Source organism: Dipteris shenzhenensis, chromosome 31 (assembly GCF_047967505.1).
Source record: "Dipteris shenzhenensis isolate YYH24624 ecotype China chromosome 31, Dip_SZ_1.0, whole genome shotgun sequence".
NCBI classification, from domain to species: Eukaryota; Viridiplantae; Streptophyta; class Polypodiopsida; order Gleicheniales; family Dipteridaceae; genus Dipteris; species Dipteris shenzhenensis.
Genome location: NC_141626.1, coordinates 28,004,494 through 28,028,870, shown reverse-complemented (window position 1 = coordinate 28,028,870; position 24,377 = coordinate 28,004,494). Strand labels below are relative to the sequence as shown.

The window sequence follows — 24,377 nt, the reverse complement described above, 5'->3', positions numbered from 1 at the left end:
GCATCCTGCTCATGCAAAGGTGGCTACGTGATGGATGAAGGGGAGCTTCTAGGCTGTGAGCTGGAGCTACGTGGAGATGGCAGCTGGGAGCTGATTCAATTTAACACTGGAAGGATCTACGATGCAAGGGGGGCTCCGAGAAGAGGAAGCTGAACGACGAAAAATGAAGGGGGCTCTCATAGATGAAAGAGGGTGTGTGCGCTGAGAAGACCTTGGCGCTGGGGATCTCCAAAGATTACGAGCTGTTGTTCGTTGGCTGAGCATAGCTACTACGTAGGTAGGACAGTCATTGTTTGCACGTGAGCTGATGCAGAGAATCGTGGTCTGGCTGAGATCATATGGAAGGGCTCTGTTTTTTTCCTGATTGAGGAAGCTATGTGGCTGTGCCGGTGACGCTATAAATGTGAGCTAGTCTCTCCGTGAGAAATGAAGGCAGCAGGGCTATTGCTGGAAGTGTCTTCTATTGGGTTTGTGCATAGTTGGTGATGATCTATGGATTAACACAGCTTAAGGCATAGCTGTGTATCGTTGTCTGCTAGCTGAAAGATTTTGGGCGACAGAGACTCCATGAACTCCGTATGCAAAGAGATAGAGGGACCAAGGAATTGCAGGCTAAGGCGCAATGGATCGTGACCTGCATCAATGATGGTTGTCCTAAAGGAGTTAGGCCATTGATGCTTGCTGCAGATGTTCGTCAATCACTGATCTGCTGCTTTGTGAGGGAAGAGAAGTTATCCTAAAGGAATCGAAAGCCTCTTTGACATGGTTGTGATCTTATGTTGATTTGATCGCAGGAGATTTCTGAATACTGATAGAGAGGGAGAGGAGGAGGCGCTGTTGCAGCTTTGCTAGAATTATGAGCTGTTGTTCTTGATGGAAGCTTAGGAGTGTGGGCTGTGGGTTCATAGTATTCTGAGGCTGACTGTTTTCTGAGTTTTGGGGGAAAGTTCAGTTCTAAGTTCAGTCTGTTTTGGGCTGTGTAGTCTTTTGGTTCTCTCTGAGTCAGTGTGATCTATGTTCAGTCAGTTTTTGTGGGGGTTTGTCTCGGTGCCTATTACAAAGACACACACTCTGGAATCTGATTCATAAGCTCATCATCTACGAGCCCACATTGCAGCTGATCCCTATGAAGTCTCAGCTATCTAACGTGGTGAAGTACATAATTCCTGGTTGTCTTTACTTTTTTTTCTTATCAATGTGACAGAGACCCCGACCCGACGACCGCAACACGATACACGAGACATCAAGGGGACACACAGATCACTATGGGGGACCTCCCGTCATTGTTTAGACCCGGGATACGTCCCACGGGAGTCACGATGGCTCTGGTCTTGCATCGAGCCTTGTTCAAGAGATCGAGACGCATGGCACCCCTTGACGGGCGGCAACATCCCATCACCGGCTATGCACCAACCAAGGCGACATGACATACGAAGGATTCCGCTCTGCTCCAGTCCTTTTCTTTTCATTGTTACATCTAGATGTATTTGATTATGTATGATCAAACTTAGGATTCAGCACGGGTGATGATGCTTGTTTCAGTAGCTCCACCCTTACTATGATTTGTATCAGGTTTTCTTTCAGTCTCATAGACCCATCGGTCTTCCGAAAACTCTAATAAAATTTATTTCTTTCTTTCTTTCTAACAATCTACTAATGAGTCTAGAAAAACAGGAACTCCATGTCTAAGGAAATATTCCACTCAAAATGAAGTTGTTCTACCTCTTGACCTTCCAAAAAGTGGCACACAGATAGAAGGTCGATTCTTATGAGGTGAAATTTTGAAGATTCTGATTTTGAAGGAAAGCTCAAAGCCAAACATTCGCAGTCTTCAACATGTGTGTAAAACAAGGATCTTTTGTTCGGTGCCATTCAGCAGTACTGTAGCTCTTCAAAAATGTTGCCCCCACTTATCGACAAAGGTTTGACACTCTATTCCTTAGTAAACTTGTCTTTAGCAGAAAAGAACTAATTCTACCATCTCATAGATCTTATTTTATCTTGTTACCTCTCTCTCTCTCTCTCTCTCTCTCTCTCTCTCTCTCTCTCTCGCTCTGAAAATGCATTTTCAGTGATTTTTTAGGAAGACATTTGTAAGAACGTCATGGAAAAAACATGGGATGTGATAAATCTTGCAAGAGCTGACGAAGCTACATTTAGACTTTATGAGAGTCTCCCTCATGGATGTATCGATCAAAGATGAGAAGTTCAAAATAAGTGACAAAATTGAGGAGTGTCGTCTCTCCAGAACTCTGTTCGGCCTACATTAATGGCTAGATGGTTACATAGCAGCATAGGGATTGCGAGATATACCATTACTTTGCTGCCATAACAGACATTGATCTCTCAAAAAGTGCTGGTAGAGAATAGAAATGATACAAAACACATCCATCATAAAAGAATCGGGAGTCAAGGTGCAAAACTACTACCCTATTCGTATAGCTGAAATTTCTGTGTTACCTTTGGCAACGCACTATGCCAACACATAATGCATTGCAAAGATCGACATGAAGAGATTGCCTTGCAGGACATTTAAGGCGATCATATCCAACACGGGACTGGAATGGATAATGTATTGGGAAATCTATGCTATAGATCTCACAGACAAGGATAGGGACTGGGTGCTGCAAAACTTTTAGAAACAAGGTGGAAAGAAAAAAACAAAATGGCATACTATACAGGGAAATAAATCCCAATTTCGATTTATGTGAGACAGAACAAAAGGCCTCCCAAGAGACAAAAGAGTGGGGATGTGCCATAGGGGGGTAATTGACTACACACTTCTCAGCTATATTGCATTCCAGCACAAAAAAAGAAGCAAACATGCAAATCTGACATATATAAACTCTTTCAACAACCAGCCAAGCTAGTGTTATCCTATGCCACACACGTTTTGGACTACTACAAAAAGGCCTTGGAAAGGTAGTATGCTGGCCATTCAATTGCTAGACACAAATACATAGATTTTGGCAGCTCCCTAAAGAGCAGAGCATTCCTCGGTTCTTCACCGTTCCCATTTTCCTAAGGGGAGAGAGTAGATATTAGCAGTCAAACAAGACCTCCCTGCAATCAATTCATTGTTTTAGCAATCTGTATTTCTACAAGAAGAAAAGATGAACTTCATCCATTCAATTGGTTCTGTCATATCGCACAGTCACCTATCATCTCACATATCCTTGCGTTCGTCCAACACTTTCAGTTTATCCATCTACCCCACATTCCACATTGCAGGAAACTTGTGATCATTGCTGTTAATCTTGCCCAAGATCACTCTGTAAGCTTAGTTCTACAAAATCTTAATATAAAAGAGCTAATATAGGCTGGAAGTAGATGCAGTGATTATTAATTAAATTGGCAAGTTTGTCAAGTTTCTGCATTTTCAAGTGATAGCTTGTTTTAAAAAACCATTTTTTCCATTTGGGCCTTAGTTAAAAATCTTGGCATTTTGAACTGTTAAGTAGCCTTCACAAACACATACAACAAAATCACTCTATAAGTTCCCGTCCCACTTGTATTCACAACAAAGAGTGTAGATTAATAAGACAAGTAAATGCATGCATCTGCAAAGGCTCGGCACTTACTTGCAAAAGCATGTGAAGAAAGTAAACTGCATCTGTTACGCTCCTTAAAATTGTTATCACTTTTGAAAAGGTCAAATTGACATATATGCAAAATGAACCCTGGTGAAGTGAAAAAGAAAAACACCACAAGAATCACTGGCTCCATACGCATAAGATAGATTCACCATGTTTTCAATATCAGTCTTAAATGTGGTTTATAAAGCAAAATAGCATAAGAAGCAAGCCTGCAAACTCTCTTTTCAAGGCTAACCAACATTCCAAGACTCCAAAGTTGTGGCCACCCTCTTTTTTTTTGGTGAAAACTCTGAATGCTTTATATTACAAGATAGCTATCCAGAAAAAAACTAGCAAGCCGAAATAATACATCAAGCGAAAATGTCCATGTAGGACAAATATACATCCTGATCTATACAGTGAGTTTGCAAACAATTGAAGGGCGATTGCTACAAAGAATGACTAAAGAAAACAAAAGTAGAAAAAACTGGATCACCAAAGACTCTGTGATTTCTAGCTTTCCAGAAAGTCCAGAGTACCCAGTAGCGAACCCAGGTAAAGAACAAATCAAAATCGGGCCGTCTAGGATAGATCCCAAACAGCCAGAAAAGCTTGGCAAAAGCAGCCTAAGAAAATCGCAATCTCAATCTGTGCCGAAGGATGCCCAAGAAGCTCTGTGTCTCAGGGCAATGCCAAAAGATATGAGATACTAATTCCCTCGGAGCTAAACACCGACGACGACAAATAGCTGGAGCAATACGTCTGCGTGATAAAAGCTGTCCGGAACAACCCCCAACAGAACACGCCATAAAAAGACCTGTTGGCGTAATGGAACCTTGGAGTGCCAAATCTATTTCAATCTCTTTCTCCACCATTTGAGTGGATGGTGCAATGCTTAAATCTAATTGGCCCTGTCGGACACCCAGGGTGGTGATAACGTAACTTTATATAAAGAAGAGACTATTATATAAGACAGCTTCAAAGGACGAATGGATGAGTATAAAGAAAGAAGAGTCCAATCTTGAAGCCTGTCTTGAATTTCTAAAGGCAGTACTGACTGAAATGGCTGAACCATTCGAGTAATGACTTGCCATACCGGACGATAATCCATGCCCAAACCATATTTTGCAGCAGCCAAAGGGAGGGATAAAAGAGTGCCATCATCCTTAATAATATCAGCAACATTGGAAATCCCTTCTATATTAAGAAAATAAGAGTGTCAGGGCTCCTGCAACGCCAAGGGAGGAGAAAAAACCCATGACCAATGGATGCTCTCAGCTCGCAAAGAGTTACCCTCTAAAGATTCTCTTCCATTCCATGCCAAGTGTGAAAGATTATGCTTCCAATCTAGAAACATCTGAGAAAATATAGGACAACCTTTGATTATGCCTTCAATGTAGCCCAAAAGAAAATCCCACTGCGTGGGTTGCCAAAAACCAAAAGCCTGAGTGGTGATGTGAACAAGTAAGGAGCGCATCATAGCCAAGGCTGATCATCTTGAAGAAAATGAAGCATCATTTTGCCTTTGTGAGCTAAAATGTGCACATGAATATTAAGAATATTTAGCCCTTAATACAATTTGCATGAACATAATCTCTATACTGAAGTATCCGCAAGCTTTTCTTGCCATGCTTTAAAGACAGACGTGCAACGGCCAAGTAGCCAACTTCCAATATTCCAAATTTTTCTTCAATTTAGCAAGAACCCAATCAATCGGTTGACGGCAAGTAATGCTCCAACCCAGAGGATATCCAAGATGACGAATCAATTGAGTTGGTGGGACAATTTCCCCCAGCCAGAGCAGTCTTTGCCAATCCTTAACAGTGCAATGGCAACAGACGGGATTTCTGAAAATTAATGTGAAGTCCAGCAGCTAGTCCATACAAAGAGAGAGCCTGCATTAGCGAAGAAAGATCCCTTGGAGTGTTTTTTGGCATGAAGAATGAATCATCTGCATAAGCCTGAGCAACCAATGAGCAACTTGCAGGAATTTTCAGCCCATGTAGTATATCTGTCGCCACGAAGTGATCAATATATCGAAGCATTGGATGCGTGGCTATAGCATATAAGATAGCACTGAGAGAGCAACCTTGCCGAGAACTAAACATCGAAGCATCCAGGGCTATGACAAGTCTCCAGACAAAATGCATACAGCTTTGCTATCCTAATAAAGCCAGAAGATGACATGCTGCAATTTCTGACCAAATCCCAAAGCCTGCGTAGTCTGAGCTATAAAATCCCATTGGTGTCAAAAGCCTTTTGCAATATCCACCTGCAGAATAAGCACATCTTGCTCTGTGTACTTGGCATACTCAATCCCAACATAAGCATTGGCAATATTATCAGTAATATGCCGTCTTGGAATAAAACCATACTGAGCTGGATACAGGACATCATGTAAATATTCCTTATTCCGATCAACCACCATTTTTGGTGATGATCTTGTATATCACCGGCATCCAAGTAATAGACCTCCAATCAGCTAATATTCACAAATGGACTTCTTGGGAAAGAAGTTTGACCAACCCTTTCTTCCAAGAATCCGGCATATATTGATTTTGCCAAGCAGTATTGATCGTTTGCAACAAAGGCATTTTCAGCAGATTCCAAAAAGCCAAGAAAAGTTCTACCTTTAGACCATCCCAACCAGGAGATTTCCATCTACCACATGATTTAACAGCATCACTTAGCTCTCGTTCAGTGAAAGGAGCTTCCAAATCCAAGGCCTATGCCGGTGAGACAATTAGAGTGACATGCTGTAATAATTTTTGCCTTGCTGAAATATTGAATTCGGTAGTGATTTGTCATTCACTACCTCCCTCTTAGGATCGATACCTATGATCTTTTGTATACCTAAGATCTTTTGTAAAAGAACTTCTTTCTTCATTTTGGTTTGTTCAAGAAAAAATAATTTTAATAAAACTTAATTTTCATTTTCCCTTAGTTCCCTTTCCCTCGGAAACCTATTGTATTTTAAACTCTGAGTCTTCTAGCTTTAATCTATGACTACTTGAATTTGTTTTAGAAATGGTAGCCTCATGTGTATCAGATGCCTTGAACTCTATGCAAGCCTTGATGTCAAATTGAAAGTTCTCTCCAATAAATAAAATGTCAAACACAAGCTGCAGCAAGCTGTGCCCTAGAAGAAGTCCAAACACCATCTGATAACAAAGCCCTGCAAATATTTTGAGACGACCTTTTGTATAACATGTGAGTATGACCTGAAGTATTGTAACCTGGTTGAGAAGCATTATTAAAATCTCCACAAATGAAGATATCTTGTTTCCAGGGATAACTTTGCATATCAGCCCAAATTAAACCTCTACTACGAGAAGATTGTGGTACATAGACTGATGCAAATTCAAAGACTTCCCCCTGTATAGGACATTGAATGATCAGCCATCTACCTTGAATATCATTTAGAAGAACCATTGGCTGAAACTCATGTTTCACCAATAAAACCTCACCTGAAAAAGCATGTTCTCCTGCATAGAAAATATCATAACCAGAAAAATGCCCATGATGACCAGCATACATATGCTGATCATGCTCTTGCAATGCAACTATGTCAAGCTGCAATTAATGCAGATATCCCCAAACCGGCTTCCATTTCCTCAGATCACCTAGACCCTGTACATTAAGAGTAAGACACTCTATTACAAAGTATTTACATTAAAGAACCCGAAAGATCAAGTTTGCATTTCAACCTCAAAATCCGGCCACGACCCTGAGATGAAACTAACGTCTGTGGAGAAGAGAAAAGAGCAGCCACTTCCTCTTTAGGAAAGAGAGTATGACTAGCTGTCATTGCAGCCCAAGTAATTCCAATCCCTATATTTTCTTGTGGTGTGTTCCCACTCGATGACAAGACATTCCAAGTACATGATGGAAGAGGTCTCCTTGCGCAAAGTTTTTTCCTTTACTTTCAATTGAGAAGTTGAAGGCATTGAGGCTGAAACACGAGCGCACGCACATTTTTTTTGTTTGGGTGAAGCCTATCTGTATTTATATTACAAGGAGTCATCCCAGATAGGGAACATGCAACTACATCATCTAAATATAGTGTTGTATGATAAGTATGCAAGACAAACCAGATGACGAGCACACAGACAATTGAAGAACGATTGCCACAAAGATGTTTGGAAGAAATGGACCTTTACTAGAGACAGACGACCAAATACTCTATGGTTTCTATCCTTCCATAGAGTCCAAAGTGCCCAATAGCAAGCCTAGCCTAAAGAAAGATCATACCCTACCTAACAAGGTGGATCCCAAATAGCCATAAAACGTGCCTGTAGAAGTTGCTATAGAAAAGGTAAGAAGTCACAAGTCTCGAGGCAATGCCAAAAGATCTAGACCATGGACTCCCTCGGAGCCAAACATCTGTGACAAGTAGCAGAAGCAATGTGTTGGCGTGCCAAGGATTGTCCAAATGGAATAACTCCGAGCATAACCCGCCATAAGAAACATTGTTAGCGAACAGGGACTTTGCAACTCCAAAGTTGCTGCAATCTTTTCTGCCACCACGTTGCAGTACAAGTCATAGACCAAATCTGATTTGCACGATCTGAATCCAAGGGGGAGGCAACAAGACCTTATACAACTTGGCGACCACGACATCAGCCAACATCAATACGTCCAAGAAAAAAACCTCATTGAGTTGGCCGCCAATGGCAAAAGGCATCAGTGATCAAGTGCAAAAACTGCATCATGACAGCCCATGGCTGCTTAGCTTTCATAAACTCAAGCATCATTGTTGCTTTATGAGCCAAAATGTATATGTGAATATTAAGGATATTTAGTCCCCCATGCATCTTTGTCGAGTAGAGGTGCTCTATGGAAAGTAACCTAATGTCCTTACAGCCATGCTTTAACCACCAGAACGTCTCCATAATATTAGACATGACACATGTAATGTCCTGCTTGCCAAACATCATCAAAAGCTAAAAGAATTAGAGGATTGGAACATGCAATGGCCACGTGGCTAACTTCCAGTAAAGCACCCAATCCATTTGCTGGCAGCAAGTGACCGTCCACCCCAAAGGATAATCAACATGACAGACAAGCTACAAACGTGAAACAATTTCGCCAGGCCATAGAAGGTGATGCCAGTCTTTTGCATGCAATGGTAGAAGCTTAGATTTTTGAAAGTTCAATTACAGGTAGGCAGCCAGACTAAACAATGATAAAGCAAGCATGAGTTGCGAAATATCCTTCTCATTATTCTTGGGAATGAAGAAGAAGTCATCATCATATGCTTACGTAATCGTCGACTTTCTTCCATGTATTCTATCCATGCAAGCTACCTATGGCCACAAGATGATCCATGTCTAGAAGCATCGGTTGAGTGGCTATTGCATATAACAACGCACAGAGAGGACATCCTTGATGTACCAAGCAATCAAGAGTCCATTCATCAGGAAGATCTCCAGACAGAACGCAAACGGCTTTATTGTCACAGTATAGCCGATAAATGATGTGCTGCATTTTCCCCCAAACTTAATAATTGCATAGTCTGCAAGATGAAATCAAATGGTGCAGTGTCAAAAGCTTTGGCAATGTCCACTTTTAACAAGAGTAGCCTCAGCCCAGACTTGCTACTTTGCACACAACTACTGCTCCTAACCATCTTTGCCACATGGGCCATTCTTGGCTGAAGCTTGGGATTGGAAAGTAGCACTTATAACACCACCCCCCCATCCCACAAACACTCCAGCCCATAGGCTAACCTCCAGATACTGGGGTCTGATAATCACTCCATCCTCTGATACCCTCAAGAATGTTGGTGCAGAGACGAGACACACGAGGAGAGAGCAAGCACAAAAAGCTCGAATGATTGATTCAGAAGATGTCTTTAGTCACATCATATACATGGATAAGGTTGTGCTTGCTAAGCACACCCTGCAGGTCACATGGAAGTGTGCCTGCCAAGCTCGGGGGAAAAAACCTCCACTAGTTGGAGTAAAAAGTGCCCCGGGCCTACACCTAAGGTGTCACCCTACACTCCCAACACATAGGTGCTAACAAACCCCCCTGGAGTGATATGGTGAAAGTGTACAAGGCAAATGTGATATCAATCACCAAAAGGAAGTAAGTTCAGAAGCTTGCGAAAGCCTTCGAACTTCTCACGAGACAATGCTTTGGTGAATATATCTGCCACATTGTCATGTGTAGGCAAATAGATCATGCTGATTTCTAAGGCAAACAATCTCTCTCTGGCATAATGATAATGAACCTCAATATGCTTTGTGCGTGCATGGAAGACGGGATTCTTCGCAACTGCCAAAGCACTCTGACTGTCTGTAAAAATAGAGGTAGCAGACTCCTGTCTCATACCCAAATCAGCAAATAATCGGCTGAGCCAAACACACTCAACGGCGGTTGTGAAAGCTGCCCTGTACTCAGCTTCACAACTGGAAGTGGCCACGGAGGGTTGCTTCTTACTCAACCAAGAGATGCATCACTGCCCAAAGTAGAAGCAAAAACCTGAAGTGGACACTCTTGTGTCAAAGCATCCTGCCCAATCGGAGTCACAGAAAGCATGCAGCTGTGGATCAGCCCCCTTGGGAAAGAATAAACCAAGGTGCATAGTTACCGTGCAAATAGCGGAACACCCGCTTAACAGCCTGCCAATGCTTGATTCCTGGGCAATGCATGAATCTGCTCAATAAGGAGACCCCAAACTGAATATCTGGCCGTGTATTGCATAAATAAATCAAACATCTCACAGCCTGCTGGTACAATGTCTGATCAAAAGCATCCCCAGAATCTTCAATGCTGAATTTCATCCCAGTCTCCACAGGAGTTGCAACTGGCTTGCAATCTTGGAAAGAGAACCGCTGAAGCAACTTCTGGATGTACTTAGTTTGTATCAGAACAATACCATCATCCCACTATATAAACTGAATGCCCAAATAAAAATGCAAAGGGCCCAGATCACTCATCTCAAATGAGGAATGTAATTCAGCCTTGAAGGCTGCAATATTTTGCTCATTGGGGCCTGTGAGCAGCATGTCATCAACATATAAAACAATGACCAAAAAAACATCCTAAGTCCTTTTAACATAGAGGGTACTCTCAGTTGGACTATTGCTGAATCCCTAGGCAACCAAATATGTGTGTATCTTTTCATACTAAGCTCTAAGTGCCTGCTTAAGGCCATACAGAGCTTTGCGAAGCCTGCACACCAAGTGTTCCATCCTGCACAAATCCACGAGGCTGTGTAACATAAACCTCCTCATGCAAGTCTCCATGTAGGAACGCTGTTTTGATGTCCAACTGATGTACTTGCCATCCATGATGGGCTGCCATGGCAATCATGCATCTGATAGTGGTCATGCGAGAGGTAGGGGCAAAGGTTTCATCAAAATCAATACCCTTTTGCTGAGCATACCCTTTCGCAACGAGTCTTGCTTTGAAGCGGTCTACTGAACCATCAGCCTTCCGCTTAATCTTGTAGACCCACTTAGTACCAATGGCCTTTTTGCCTAGAGGCAATTCAGTTAAGTGCCATGTTTCATTTTGCATGATAGAATCATATTCTGAATGCATGGCTGCCATCCAATTACTGTCCTCTGCAGCATCCTCAAATGTCAGAGGTTCTTCATCACTGCATGTGCTCTGAAAGGCATAATCAGTAAACAACCCAGATGCATGATGAGATTTTGCACGAGTCCTCGCAAAGGAGTATGTAACCTGCTGTCCCGTAATGTTTCAATCAGCCACCTGGACACTCGTTTGGATGACTGAATGGCTGTCCTTTCCTCATCAACTGCCTGGTCAATATTTGCCTCATCTATAGGCATATGTGGTTCAGCCACAATAGGCTGATTAGTTGCTGTACCGGCCTGCGTAACAGCATGGGGAATCAAACTGGAATGTTCTGAAAATGAGGGAACTTCAGTTGTCATGGGCAGCATTTGTTCAAACACATCCCTCGAGTAGACATCAGGCTGTTTTTGACAGGACAGCAATGGCTGAGTGGAATCCTCAGCAAAAATGACATCCCTGCTTGTAATAATCCTCCTACTGGATGGATGATACAGCCGATACCCTTTGCTCTCAACACTGTACCCCACGAAAATGCATTTGACAGCCTTATCATCAAGTTTAGTACGATGTTGCTGCGGCACATGTGCATAGGCCAAGCAACCAAATACTCTGAGATGAGCAACAGAAGGCTTCTTACCATGCCATGCCTCATACAGGGTGAGATTATGCAAGGCCTTTGTGGGACATCTGTTAAGTACATAATTTGCACACATGAGAGCTTCCATCCAGAACCTGTTGGGCAAACCTTTGCCTTTGAGCATCCATCTACCCATCTCCATTTCCGACCTGTTTTTCCTTTCAGCGAGCCCATTTTGCTCTGGGGTGTATGGAGTGGTACACTGATGGATGATAACTCTCTCTGCAAGATATGCATGAAATTCCTTGGACATGTATTCTCCCCCTCTATCAGTGCGAAGTGTCCCCACTTTTTCTGAGGCATAATTCTCAACCTGAGTAATAAAATGTCTGAATTTTGTAAGCACCTCTGACTTCTCCTTCAATGGGTAGAGCCACGTGAAACGAGAGAAATCATCAATGAAAGTGACAAAATACAGATATCCCCCAATAGATGGAGTCCTCATAGGACCACAAACATCACTGTGTATAAGCTGTAATCTACGGACAGCTCTGACAGGGAATCGGTGTGCGATGCATCTTCCCCAAGATACATCCCTCGCATACATGGCGAGTCGGAGTATGTATGTGTGGCATTTCGGACACCATTTCATGGCTGTGTAAACGCAGCAAACTTCTGAAATTGAGATGGCCAAATCGAGCATGCCATAATTCAGCATTTGCCAACTGTGATGGGGTGGTGGTGAATAAAGCATCATGCAAAGCACTCTCATAGTGATCAAGTCTGTAAAGACCATGGCATAAAGTTCCAGAAGCCACAATTGTATCACCATCACTAATGTCATGTACGGTGCATCTGTCATCCAAAAACTTCACCATTAAGCCACCACCGGCAAGGGCTGAAACTGAAAGCAAATTCTTTTTTATGCCAGGCACTCATCATCATCAAAGAGTGTAAATGCACCACCATTTGCTGCCGTAAGTACAATCTTTCCCATTCCTTGCACAGGTGGGAGGAGTTGTTGGCACATGTCACCGTGCCTCCATGAGAACCAGCTGCATAAGATGTAAACAAATCCTTCTGTGAGGTAATGTGCTTGCTAGCACCACTTTCAAAATACCATACATTGGCATCACTCACAGATAGGCATGCATCATGAAAAGACGGATTGTAACTGCATAACACTGCAAAAGCCCATTCCTCATCATGGGAGGATGTATAAGTGTAATTTGCAGCCTCTTTGTTATCCGACTTGGGGACATTATCCGTCACTGCCATGCCTTTGCTCTTTTCCTTCTCAAGCCTCTTGAGACATTCATTAATGTAGTGTCCTGGCTTCCTACAATAGTTGCACTTGCCCTTTTTCTTGGGTTTATCACCCTCTTTTTCATACTTGCCAGATGGCGCCTGCATCTTTCTTGGGCTTGCTGCCCCCCTGAAACGCAGCCTTACCTTTGCCTTTGGCTGGCAATAAAAGCCTGATCGGCCACACGCATCACGGTCCTATTATATCTAGACTGCTCCTCTTGCAAGAGTACAGAAACAAGCTCATCGAAGGTAATTAAATTGGGATTACCTTTCATCAAAAGCCACATAGTAGTGGACACATTCTGATACATGTCGGGGATGGCCTGCAACACTGTAGAAACCAACGAGGCATCCGGAATAATCTCATCCACAGATGCTAATTGCTCCCGTAAATCCTTTACCTTCGTGAGATAATCATCCATGGAATCACAATCAAGCATAGGAAGAGTCTCCAATTTCCTTCAAGTATGCCACACGGGCTTCATTCCTGACTTGGTACAACTTTGCCAAATTTTCCCAAGCTGCCCTTGCTGTTTTGCATGACCGGATGTGAGGAATAATGCTTCTTTTAACAGATAATGCAATCAAGGCATGTGCATTGGCATCTCGGCCATCCCATCGACTCTGCTCTGGAGTAGGTGATTGTGATATCTCTGTAATCCGAGATGACTCACCCTCTAAACTAGGTGAAGGAGCATTTGTTGGTGCATGTGGACGCAACTGAGTGCCATCCACAATGCCCCAAAAACCTTTGGCCACAAGCACATGTCGCATCATGTACGACCAGAGAGGATAGTTGGTCCCATCCAATTTATCTTCTGCAGAGAGCAATCCAAAAACATCCCTTTCTGCCATTGCAATTGCACAGAATTTTCCCAAATTTCTTCAAGAAATTGTACTGCAAAACTGAAAGCCCCAAATTTCGAGCTTGAAATTGCAACCAGAAAGGGGCAATAGCACAGAAAGCCCCAAAATTTGCAATTTCAACAGAAAGCCCCAAATGTTTGGACTAAATCTACAGATCTGTCTGCAGATTGCAAGCAAAACCAAAAAAGCCCCAAATTTCTGAAGTAGATTCTGCAATTTGATTGCAATGTCTGCAACAAACAAAATGCCCCAAATGTACTCCCAAAAAACTGAGCCAAACAATGGCTGTCTGCAAAATGTGCCTGCCAAAGATCACCTGCAGATGAAGGAAACCCTGTACGGATCTGTAGGTGCAGATATGCAAGTACGGATTTTTGCAACTGGACTGTATGGTCGTACGGAAATACTTGTGCAGTACGGTCACTCAACATAGCGCAGGTACGGATGCTGGTACGAGCAACGCAGGTAAGACTGATACAGCGCTAGGCGATGACGCAGGTACGACTGCAGCGGGTACGGCTGCAACATGTACATCAGGTACACGATGGTACAGACGGGGCAGGCACATACGTGCCTTCAGGCTGTACGGCAACGACTACTTGCGACGACACAGGTAAGGCTACAGGTGCGACTGTACTGCGTTGCTGTACGGTCAGGTACAGGTACCACACGTACGGCATGTACAGAATGGCCATGACGCAACAGGTACAGCAAGTGCAAGCAGGTACAGAACCTACGGCGTCAACGCAGCTACGCAGGTTCTGGAGCAACAGGTACGTACGGACCTGTACGGAACGTACGGCACTGTACGGACAGCTTTGGATGACTTCGAGTTGTACGTACGGGATGTAGAAGCAGGAGCAAGAGCAAGGCTGGGTGCAAGAGCTCAACGAGGCTCTAATACCATTTGTTGGTGCAAAGACGAGACACACAAGGAGAGAGCAAGCACAAAAAGCTCGAATGATTGATTCAGAAGATGTGACTAAAGTCACATCATATACATGGATAAGGTTGTGCTTGCTAAGCACACCCTGCAAGTCACATGGAAGTGTGCCTGCCAAGCTCGGGGGAAAAAACCTCCACTAGTTGGAGTAAAAAGTGTCCCAGGCCTACACCTAAGGTGTCACCCTACACTCCCAACACATAGGTGCTAACAAAGAACTGGTCGCATAACGGCTGCAACACCACCTACAATTTGTAAGAAGCTGTCAATCAATCTCAAAGTTTTTGGGACAGCAAGGAAGTGCATTATACCTACAAGGGGATGTGTGGAAGATGGAGATTGCTATGGCCTATTATATGGTAGGACCACCACCCAAAGGCTACCTCTGATTTGTCTGGTCTTGATTGAGAAGATTGATGGCCTGGAAGCCACAAATGTGGTGCTGTCAAATGAGAAAACACATGTACAAAACACTAGCTGAAGTAAAGAAAGTAGGGGGCCATATCCAGGTCTATTGGAGGAAGGACAAAAACAAGAGAGATGAGTGGGAGAAAGAAAAGACAAAATGGGAGTTAGAAAAAACCAGCCTCAAAGATAAGATGCAAGCAATGGGAACTGAGCTGCAGCAAATCAGAGACATGAACGGGCACGAGAGGTGACATGCAAAGCAATGGACGAATTAAACTTAGAAAACAAAAAACTCAGGAAAGAGATGGCAGTTATGCAGGCCACCATGAAAGGGAAACATGCTCAATTCACACAAAGGATTACCAAAGGGAAAGCGGAGATGCTCGATTGAAAAGAGGCGGTAAAAAAAGGCACATAAGACCCCAAGAAGGAGTTCATATGCGATGCCTTGGAGGAGAATAAGATATAGAGCAGTAAGGCTGTAAATGTCCTGGTTAGAGACCTAGTAGAAGGTGATTCCCCAACAGTGGATGCTGAAGCTTTGTTCACCAAGATGGTGTAATACTTGTCAGGCAGCTTGGAGAGTGGGTAAGGCAGATCCACTAGCAAGGGAAATGGTGGTAAGATTCCGGACAGCAACGGACAAGTCTACCTTCATGAGTATGAGGGCACATTGAAGGGAACCAGCACATATTTGGATGATGATCTTACACTCCTGCACAGCAAGAGCATTGGAGGGAGGGTATGGTACCTGATAGCCACAAGTAGCTATGGATGAAAAGGATATGAGGTATTTGCGGATGCTGGTAGATAAAGTACATTGTCTAGAGTGACTAGACCGCCAAAAACAGAAGTAGTGGCAACTTGCCAAATGTCTTTCACTGAATAAGATGCATTAGTGGCACATGTAACTATCCCCCCCTTTGGGGCATTTGCAAGTGAGCTGAATAACTTCCTGTAGGAAGTGATGTGCTTGCTAGCACCACTATCAAAGAACCAGGATGCAGGCATCATGAATGTCAAGATTATACTGACAAGTAACAAGAAAAGCCCAATGCTGATCATGTGCAAAATTAGCTCACTCATGTCGATCATCTGGACTAGGAGTACCAGAAACTCCAAGACCGGACTCCTTTTCAGATGCAATATTCATCCTGCACTCAGAGGATCCAAGTTTCCTGCAATAGTTACATCTCTTTTTCTTCTTCTCCTCCCAAGAAGAAGATGCATCATGGGAGTGACCAGCATGTGTATGAGGGGGCTTACGAGCTTAAACCTTGCCTTTGGCCTTGTTTTTATGCTGTGCACATTAGGCTTGATCACTAGCCATAGAAGCATTTTTATTAGCACCTCCTGTAGTAAGAGAGCAACCAGCCGAGGAGTAATGGTTGGCATTGCCAACCTCAAAGTAGTAGGCAAGCCCTGGTAGGAATCAGGTAACCCATCAAGGGTCATAGAGACAAGCTGAGAATCAGGAACCACCTCATCAATGTTGGCCAACTGCTCTCTTAGATCCTTCACATTGGTAAGATAGGCATCCATATTACCAACCTCTTCAAGCTTTAAGTCCTTCAACTGTTTGCGGAGATAGGCAACCCTCGCCTCATTCCGCATCTGATATAAGGATGCAAGCTTGCATGAACAGATACGAGGGATAATGACCCTTTTCACTAAAAGAGCAATCAAGGCATGTGCTTTGGCATCACGTCCATCCCACTAAATCTGCTCTTGAGTAGGAGGCAAAGCACCTGTAGTGGAAGATGTAGCTGCACCAGAAGTAGCATCAACGAGGCAGTACCAGATGTACCAGAGGCGGTTCCAGAAGCAGTCAATCTAGTGGGTCTGACCTCAATGCTTCAAACAATATTCCCAAGATTATTGGTAACCAAGACATGTCCCATCATATAGGCTCACATGGGGTAATTTGTGCCATCAAGTTGTCCTTAGCTCCAAGCATCCCAAACAAATCGTCCTTACTACCAACCGTGGTGCTGAAATGCAAGGCAAAGGCACCAACTACAATCCAAATGAGAGAAGGGGAATCTCCCAAAACCAAAAGGCAAATTACTGCTCAAGCTTCAAAGCTTTTCACTACAAATGCATGGCTGTCACAAGGTGTACCTACTACAAAAAGATTCCCAAAAGGCAACACCAAGCCTTCCAAGGCACACAGGGCCTTTCCACAATGCTAATGAAGCAAAGAAAGGACTATTTTGCTGGAAATGAAAGGAATCAATGCAGTAGAAGCTTACCAAGCAATGTAGACCAAAAGTGCAGCAAGAAAAATGCTCCAAATGCGACAATAGGTAATCACCCTTGGAGGAGAGGTGAAATGGACAGCAAATGGCAATCTGGAAAATAAAATTACAGCAAGAGTATGTGCTCCTACAAGGAGGAGACGACCTCGAAATGAGTATAGCAGCAACCAGAGAAGAGAATCTCGCAGCCGAAGGGAAGGGGAAGGCAAATGGGCTCAAGGAGAGGTCTCCAAAGGGCAGCAGCAAGCTCCAAACCATAATTTTGGTGGATGTAGGCACTCAGAAATGCAGCAGCAGGCCCCAAAACTCAAAGTTGGCTGATGTAGAGCTTCGGAATGCAGGCACGCTTCACGAGGCAGCTCCAAACAGCTCCGAAACGATCAGAAATGTGCCGTACAGTCTGTACATGTCTCCATACAGATCTGAATCTGTCTGTATAGGTTGTACGGCAGTCCATACAGGTTGCAGCAGCATTAAATGCGCCCGTTCAGGCTATACGGCTCACATGTGTGGAGGCGGCTGGGCTGCATCAAGCTGGAAATGCACCAAATATTGAAGGAATGCCAAGAGGAGCCCCAAAAAGGTGATTCCTAGCGATGGAACTGCTTGCAACTGCCTCGAATCACTTCAGCTTGCAGCAAATGCCTTCAAGATGAGCCGACCAATAGGTAGAGAGGTAAGAATGGCTGCCAAACAGCTTGGGAAAGCTGCCAATGGCTGAGGGGGGGGTAGGATCCCTACCTGCTCTGATACCACTGTAGGCTAGGGCAAGCAATGGAAGCTCAAGAAAAAGGCAATGGAAGCAAAAATGAGCTGCTGAAGTGTATTGCTGCAATGAGTGAACAAGTACAAAGTACACCCAATATAACAAAACCCTAGGATAGGACACCCAATATAACAAAACCCTAGGATAGGGTGTCCTAGCTGAACTAAGTGTCCTAACTATACATGTACTAACTGTACCAAGTGTCCTATCTGCCTATAACTAGGCCTACAAGGCACATACCAAGAAATGAGTGGCACCTATCGATAGCCCATAGAATGGCCTACATAGTCCAAAAGTAGGTACATCCCTTCATTGTTTGCATATCAATTTGGGATGTTGTGCTTCCAAGTTTAGTGTTGATTGGACAAGATGTCTCAAAAAAAGAGCTTTTCATGTATTTCGAAGTCGAGGGCTCAAGAAACATACCGTATTGACTGAGAGAATGAAAAAAAACAGTGGATCCACGAATACAGCAAGGAGGCACGAGATGACAAAAAATTTATTCCACTGTTGCACTCTTTTTGTGTGAGGGTTCATTACTCCTGGCATGCAAGCCATGAACCAAGCTTGAGCATCCACATAGAAATTCTTTGCCTTACCAAGAGAAGTTGTTTGTGCCTGCATTGTGAAACATCATACATGATGTAAGCATGATAGATTCAAAGCTTTTCGACCTTTCTGTCATTTCTAAAATTATTTGACAATACACTTTAATCGTACCAAGAAAAAGATGAGACAATACACCAAGAAAAAGATGAGACAAATGCAGAGTCCAAGGAGGCTCCAACCTTGCAAAAGTAGAACTTGATTGGTGTCTTAACCACCAAATAATGCCATTTAAAGATACTCACTACCCATGACAAATTTCATGTTTACAATTTGAGTTTTTGAGCATTCCAAGCACAACTTGAATCATTCCCCATCAAAAATATTGTTGCAGTTAGTATATGAGCATTCCAAGCACATATGAGATTTGTCCTACGAAAACAAATCATTCTTTTATGGAAACCAAGGATTTTAGAGTGTCAAAACATTCTTTTATGGGAACCAAGGATATATAACCAAATCAAGGATGTCTCTAATACTAAAAATGAGCATCAATAACCATTGATTGGGTCTCTAAACTTTGCTAATAAACCTATTCCAAAGTCATCCTAGACAACAAACCACGGCCGTGCTCATTGGTCCCACGCCATAATTTGCTAGCAAAGTTTAAGGATGATGAGCCTTTCAAATGGTCACATACCTCCACAGACTCAAGGACTTCAGAACCATGAGATTAGAATGAAGCAAGCTACCTTGGCCACTAGCCACCACGTCTATGCCACTAGCAATATAGGGAGACCATAGGAGTTGGTATGCTTAGACATACAAATGATTTGCAAGCCTGGGACTCCATATGGACACTAAATTACCCTTGGGCAACTTTGGGTTAGGATTAATTAAAGGTCAAAAAGAATGGTAGGTAGACCTTAGGTCATGACATAAATTATTATGTCATGGACAAGGGTTAGAGAATTTTAAGGGGCCACACGATGGCAAGCCCTCATATACATCCATTATGGATGAAAGGGATGGTTGTCATATGACACCATTCCACTAGTCTATCTCTTCTGGCCTTGCCACATGTCACACAGGAAGCACTCACCAAGTTATCCAAGAGGATCTCTTACAGCTACACACATACAAGACCTGATTGGCACGTGATCTTCCTGTGAAGCTCAACTTCTAAACGGACCACTACTTGCAGATTTCAAAGGAGGGCTTCATTTTCACCCGCCGGGATACACAGATCCTCCTCCCCCATTGCTCGAGGGTATCAATTGAACAATTCCGTGTCTCACCCACCAACTTCGCATTAAGAGTGGACGGGCCAAGGGCATACCTAGAAAGGGTTACACATCTATACTCTTTGTGATCGGCAGGAGAAACACTTCGCTTTCAGATGCCTTGTATACCATGAGATCCGAGATCATTATCACTGTCTCTTCAAGGATGGTTTTGTACCCCTATCCAATTTCTTGAATTACCCAAATCAAAGATGCTTGGCGACTTCCATTACACGAGGAGCATTTGCTCAAAGACACATCGGCAAGATCAAGGTGTTAAGCAAGACTCCTCTTAAAGCACGATCAACTAAGTTTTTCCAGCCAAACAGCACGGACCAGCAAGCCCTGGCTAATTAAACCATGTACTTTAAAACCCATTTTGGCAACGCAATTTCTATCTCAAGAGACATTAAAAGATGAGTACTCTCTAGAAGAGGGTGGTATACATACACATTTTTCTTGTGACATGACCTCTGTCGCAACACCAACATCTGCCTCATTTTGCATTGAACCATTAACATCTATCTATCTCATCATGTGTCACAACACTAACATCTATCACTACCTTTATCACATCACCAACACCACTGCCGAGACCTGTGTATATTTAAATTCTCCCCAACCCTTAACTGCTATGATTGTGCCTCTGACTTGTGGACCTCTCATGGAGGTTTGAGTTGTAGACTCAAACTTTTGTTTCCTACTTGCATGACCTTCTACACTTGCTCTCTACTTGAAAAAGATCTTATATGTCCTTTCTAGCGTATGTCGATTTTCCACTCTTTGCACCTCTATAGCTTTTTCTTCCTCTTGGATTGCATCGCTTTTTCTTCCTCTTGGATTGCATCAACATGGGTCGCTTCTAGTACCTGGCCTACCCTTAACGCAAATAGGAACCTAAAATGGGCCTTTGCAACAATTTATCCTTTGCATCTTTGTCTGTATTTCAGCAGCATGCTCTTCATCTTCATTACTTCACTCTTTCCCACTTGAATTTGAGCCCTCTGTTGAGCTTCTAAAGGCTGAAGCCCTCGCTTTTCAACGCCACCAAGAAGTTTCTCCTTCCTCACCTCCTCACTTAGGATTGGCTATATGTTAGGCTCATTGTGTGTTTGCAGTTAGTTACTACACATTCATTTGTATGCTTTCATTCTAGTCAATGTTGTCGTTTCCATTGCAACAAATCACCGTGTGCATCTATTCCCACCTGTGTGCGGGAGGCACCACAGTCTAGCAGGCCTCCCATGTTTTCTTCAAGAAGCTAGGCTAACGTATTCGAGCCCTCAAGGCTCCTCTATAAGCCTCAGCAAAAGAGGTAAAATCCTGCAAAGCTCAAACTTCTGTAGAAGAAGACCTACAAATTCCTTGCAAGCAGATTGGGGAGAGTGTGGGGGAGGGAAACCTAGGGCATGTGCCCAAGAGAAAAGAAAGAGAGGGGGCTGCAGAATTAGCTCCAAGAAGACGCTGAACCTAGACTGTCTTCTAGGGCAGAAGGTTGCTGAGATCATCATCTTCTGGAGCAGCCATTCACAAGCAGGTTGGAGCAGTGGAACAGCTATCTTGGGGCCTACATTCAGGAGGACCAAGGGGACCTGTGTGCTGCAGACAAAGCTTGGTAGGGGCTGCCCACCTAGGCTGATTCACAGGCAGTAAGGTGTAGAAGAACACACTAGACGGAAAGTCTACAGACGCTCGAGGTGGAGCACGTGGGCTCGAGTCTAGAGATAGCCAGCAGATAGAGGAGAAGTACCTTGTGGTAAGATCAGAGGACCACACCATCGGTGGGACTCTGGATCTATCTCTTTTGTATTGTGTCCATAGTTTTGGACGAAAATATATTATGGTGGTTTCTCTATCTGGCTGGTTCATTGTCTATTGATGAGTCTGCACATCTATTTTATGCACATAAGTTAAGAAGTTTGTGATTCCAAACCCCACACCACACTGTGTGAGCTCCCGGGCATTACTATCAGTCTTCCGCTGTGCGTACCCTCTGTTGGGTCACTTTCTAACATGGTATCAGAGCCCAAGTAGAAGGCTCACAGGTGTGGGAGCCTGAAGGCAAGGACCTTGCTGAAGGACGACCCTGATTCAGAAGCTCTTGGGATGCACATCTATTTTATGCACATAAGTTAAGAAGTTCGTGATTCCACACCCCACAACACACTGTGTGAGCTCCTGGGCATTACTATCAGTTTTCCGCTGTGCGTACCCTCTGTTGGGTCATTTCTAACACCAATTGGTTGTCAACTCCATTCTCTCTCTACCCTTATCTCCTTTCTCTCTCTATGGTGCATAACGCTAATTACTCACTAAAGTTTTTCTTTTTTTCCAAGAAAGAGACTTCTATTTAAGTAAGAGAAAAACCCGCGAGAACAAGCTCAAAGCAGAATACATCATGTAACCATGAGGATAAATAAACCCCCTCAAAATGAGGTGGAAAACAATCAAGGCTGAGGTTGAAAGTGCGACCTCAACCCTATAAGTGTCTCAGAGAAAAAAGGAGAATCCTTTCATTCCCTGAAGAAAGAAGCCCTCCTAGTTGAGGCTGTACAGGAGTTTAATTACTTGCTAAAGGTTTAAAGAAGGTCTTGCTATGATTACACGATCAGATTACCGTTGCATGGTACATTGGTATCAGAGCTTCGGCTTGACTACCACGAGTTTATGGTTGTGTTGAGATCTGGAGAGGACACACAAACAAGTGTCATGGAAGGGTCCAAAAAAGAAGTCAAATTTGGATACTATCAAGAGGGAAAGACTACCAAAAAGATACGCGTCCACCAAATGCTGAAGAAGTGATGGCGAATCTTCTGGATCAAAACCGGGTCCCCCTACAACAACTCAAAGAACATTCATCCCAGCTAGAAGAAAGCAAAAAAACAAGCTGGACCAGACAAAACGTCGTCTAGAGGAAAAAGAAGTAAAAAAGCCACTGGAAGAAAGAGGAACCACAGATTTTGAAAAACTACTCTTAGTGATGCATGAGGAACACAGGAATGAGGAGACACTGCGACGTGCAGAGCTCGCTCAAGCAGAGAGGCAACAAAAGCTAGATCGAGAGGCAATGCTTCTCCAACACAAACAGATGTTAGCCACTATGCAGGCTAGTTTGAGCGCGGCAGCAATCACCGCCACAGCTTTGTCATCGACAAAGGTAACACCACTCACCCAGTCCACTCCAAATTTGGTTGAGTATGATGGTAAGTGTGACCATTCACCTATTCTTCAATTCATTCATCAGTTTGTATCTCATTTTCCGTTAGCGTGGATTCAAGATGAGCAACACCTAGCAGCCCCTCTTCTTACCGGTGAGGCAGTTACCTGGTGGCAACATTGGACTAGTAAGCATACAAACCTAACAACTTTTAAGACGAATTTCTTTTGGGCAACAAAGCCCGTTTTCTACCACCACAATATATGCTCTAGCATAGCAATTGGGCCAGAGTCACAATGAAACGTGTTTCATTGAATTTGAAACGTTTTGAAACATGTTACATGTTTCGAAACGTTTCAGTTCAATGAAACGGGGATATTTTACCTAAATTTTTTTGGCTTGTTTGTACTTTGGGAATTGGGATTGCCTTTCGCTGCACGATGGCGATCTTCTAATGTGAGTCATGCTTGCAAAGGACCTAGCTGCCATCGCGTTCGAAGTTCGAACTTCACCATGCAAAGGCCAAAGCCTATCGTAGCAGCAATCACGTGCGCCATGCAAGACCTGCAAACAGTATGCAAGCAAGCATAGCTTGCTCTCAAACAACGTGCAAGCGACGGGCGTTCAAGCTTATGTTAGAAGGTCACTGCCCCACCTGTGAGCCCCCGATTTGAGGGGACAAGGGGGCAAAAGACCATAGGGAGTAGGGGAAGGGAAAAGGCAGTACACCTACCTGGCAGGGAACCCGCCATAGCTTGCTCTCAAACAACGTGCAAGCGACGAGCATTCAAGCTTATGTTAGAACGTCACTGCCCCACCTGTGAGCCCCCGATTTGAGGGGACAAGGGGGCAAAAGACCATAGGGAGTAGGGGAAGGGAAAAGGCAGTACACCTACCTGGCAGGGAACCCGTGCAGCAGCATGTTGATGGCACGGCATCCAATGCGCCTCCTGGACCAGCAAACGGGCGGCGTTGGGGACTGCAGCAGCAGCCCATGAGCCCTGCAGCAAACGGGTGGCGTTGGGGACTGCAGCAGCGGCCCATGAGCAGGGCTCATGGGCCCTTATATAGGCTTGGCCCAAGCCGGCCAGATCAGCCAGCAAAGGCCGACCAACCTGGTCGGTTGGTGGGCTGGCAG

At 43.8% G+C, this 24,377-nt stretch overlaps 1 protein-coding gene across 4 annotated transcripts in view; it reads right to left on the bottom strand.

Moving 5' to 3' along the window:
- Positions 1–24,377, bottom strand: part of LOC147881293 (putative cyclic nucleotide-gated ion channel 20, chloroplastic) — a 229,693-nt gene that overhangs the window by 177,172 nt on the left and 28,144 nt on the right. For all 4 annotated transcript variants that reach the window (XR_015543997.1, XM_087402227.1, XM_087402228.1 and 1 more), the window contains exons 2-3: positions 18,680–18,871; positions 3,582–3,680 (exon numbers count right to left, since the gene is read on the bottom strand). Coding sequence is in view for 3 of the 4 variants with exons in the window: in XM_087402227.1 (XP_087258353.1) it covers positions 3,582–3,680; positions 18,680–18,871 (291 nt within the window). In the remaining variant the exon portion in view is untranslated. The remainder of the gene's footprint in view (positions 1–3,581; positions 3,681–18,679; positions 18,872–24,377) is intronic.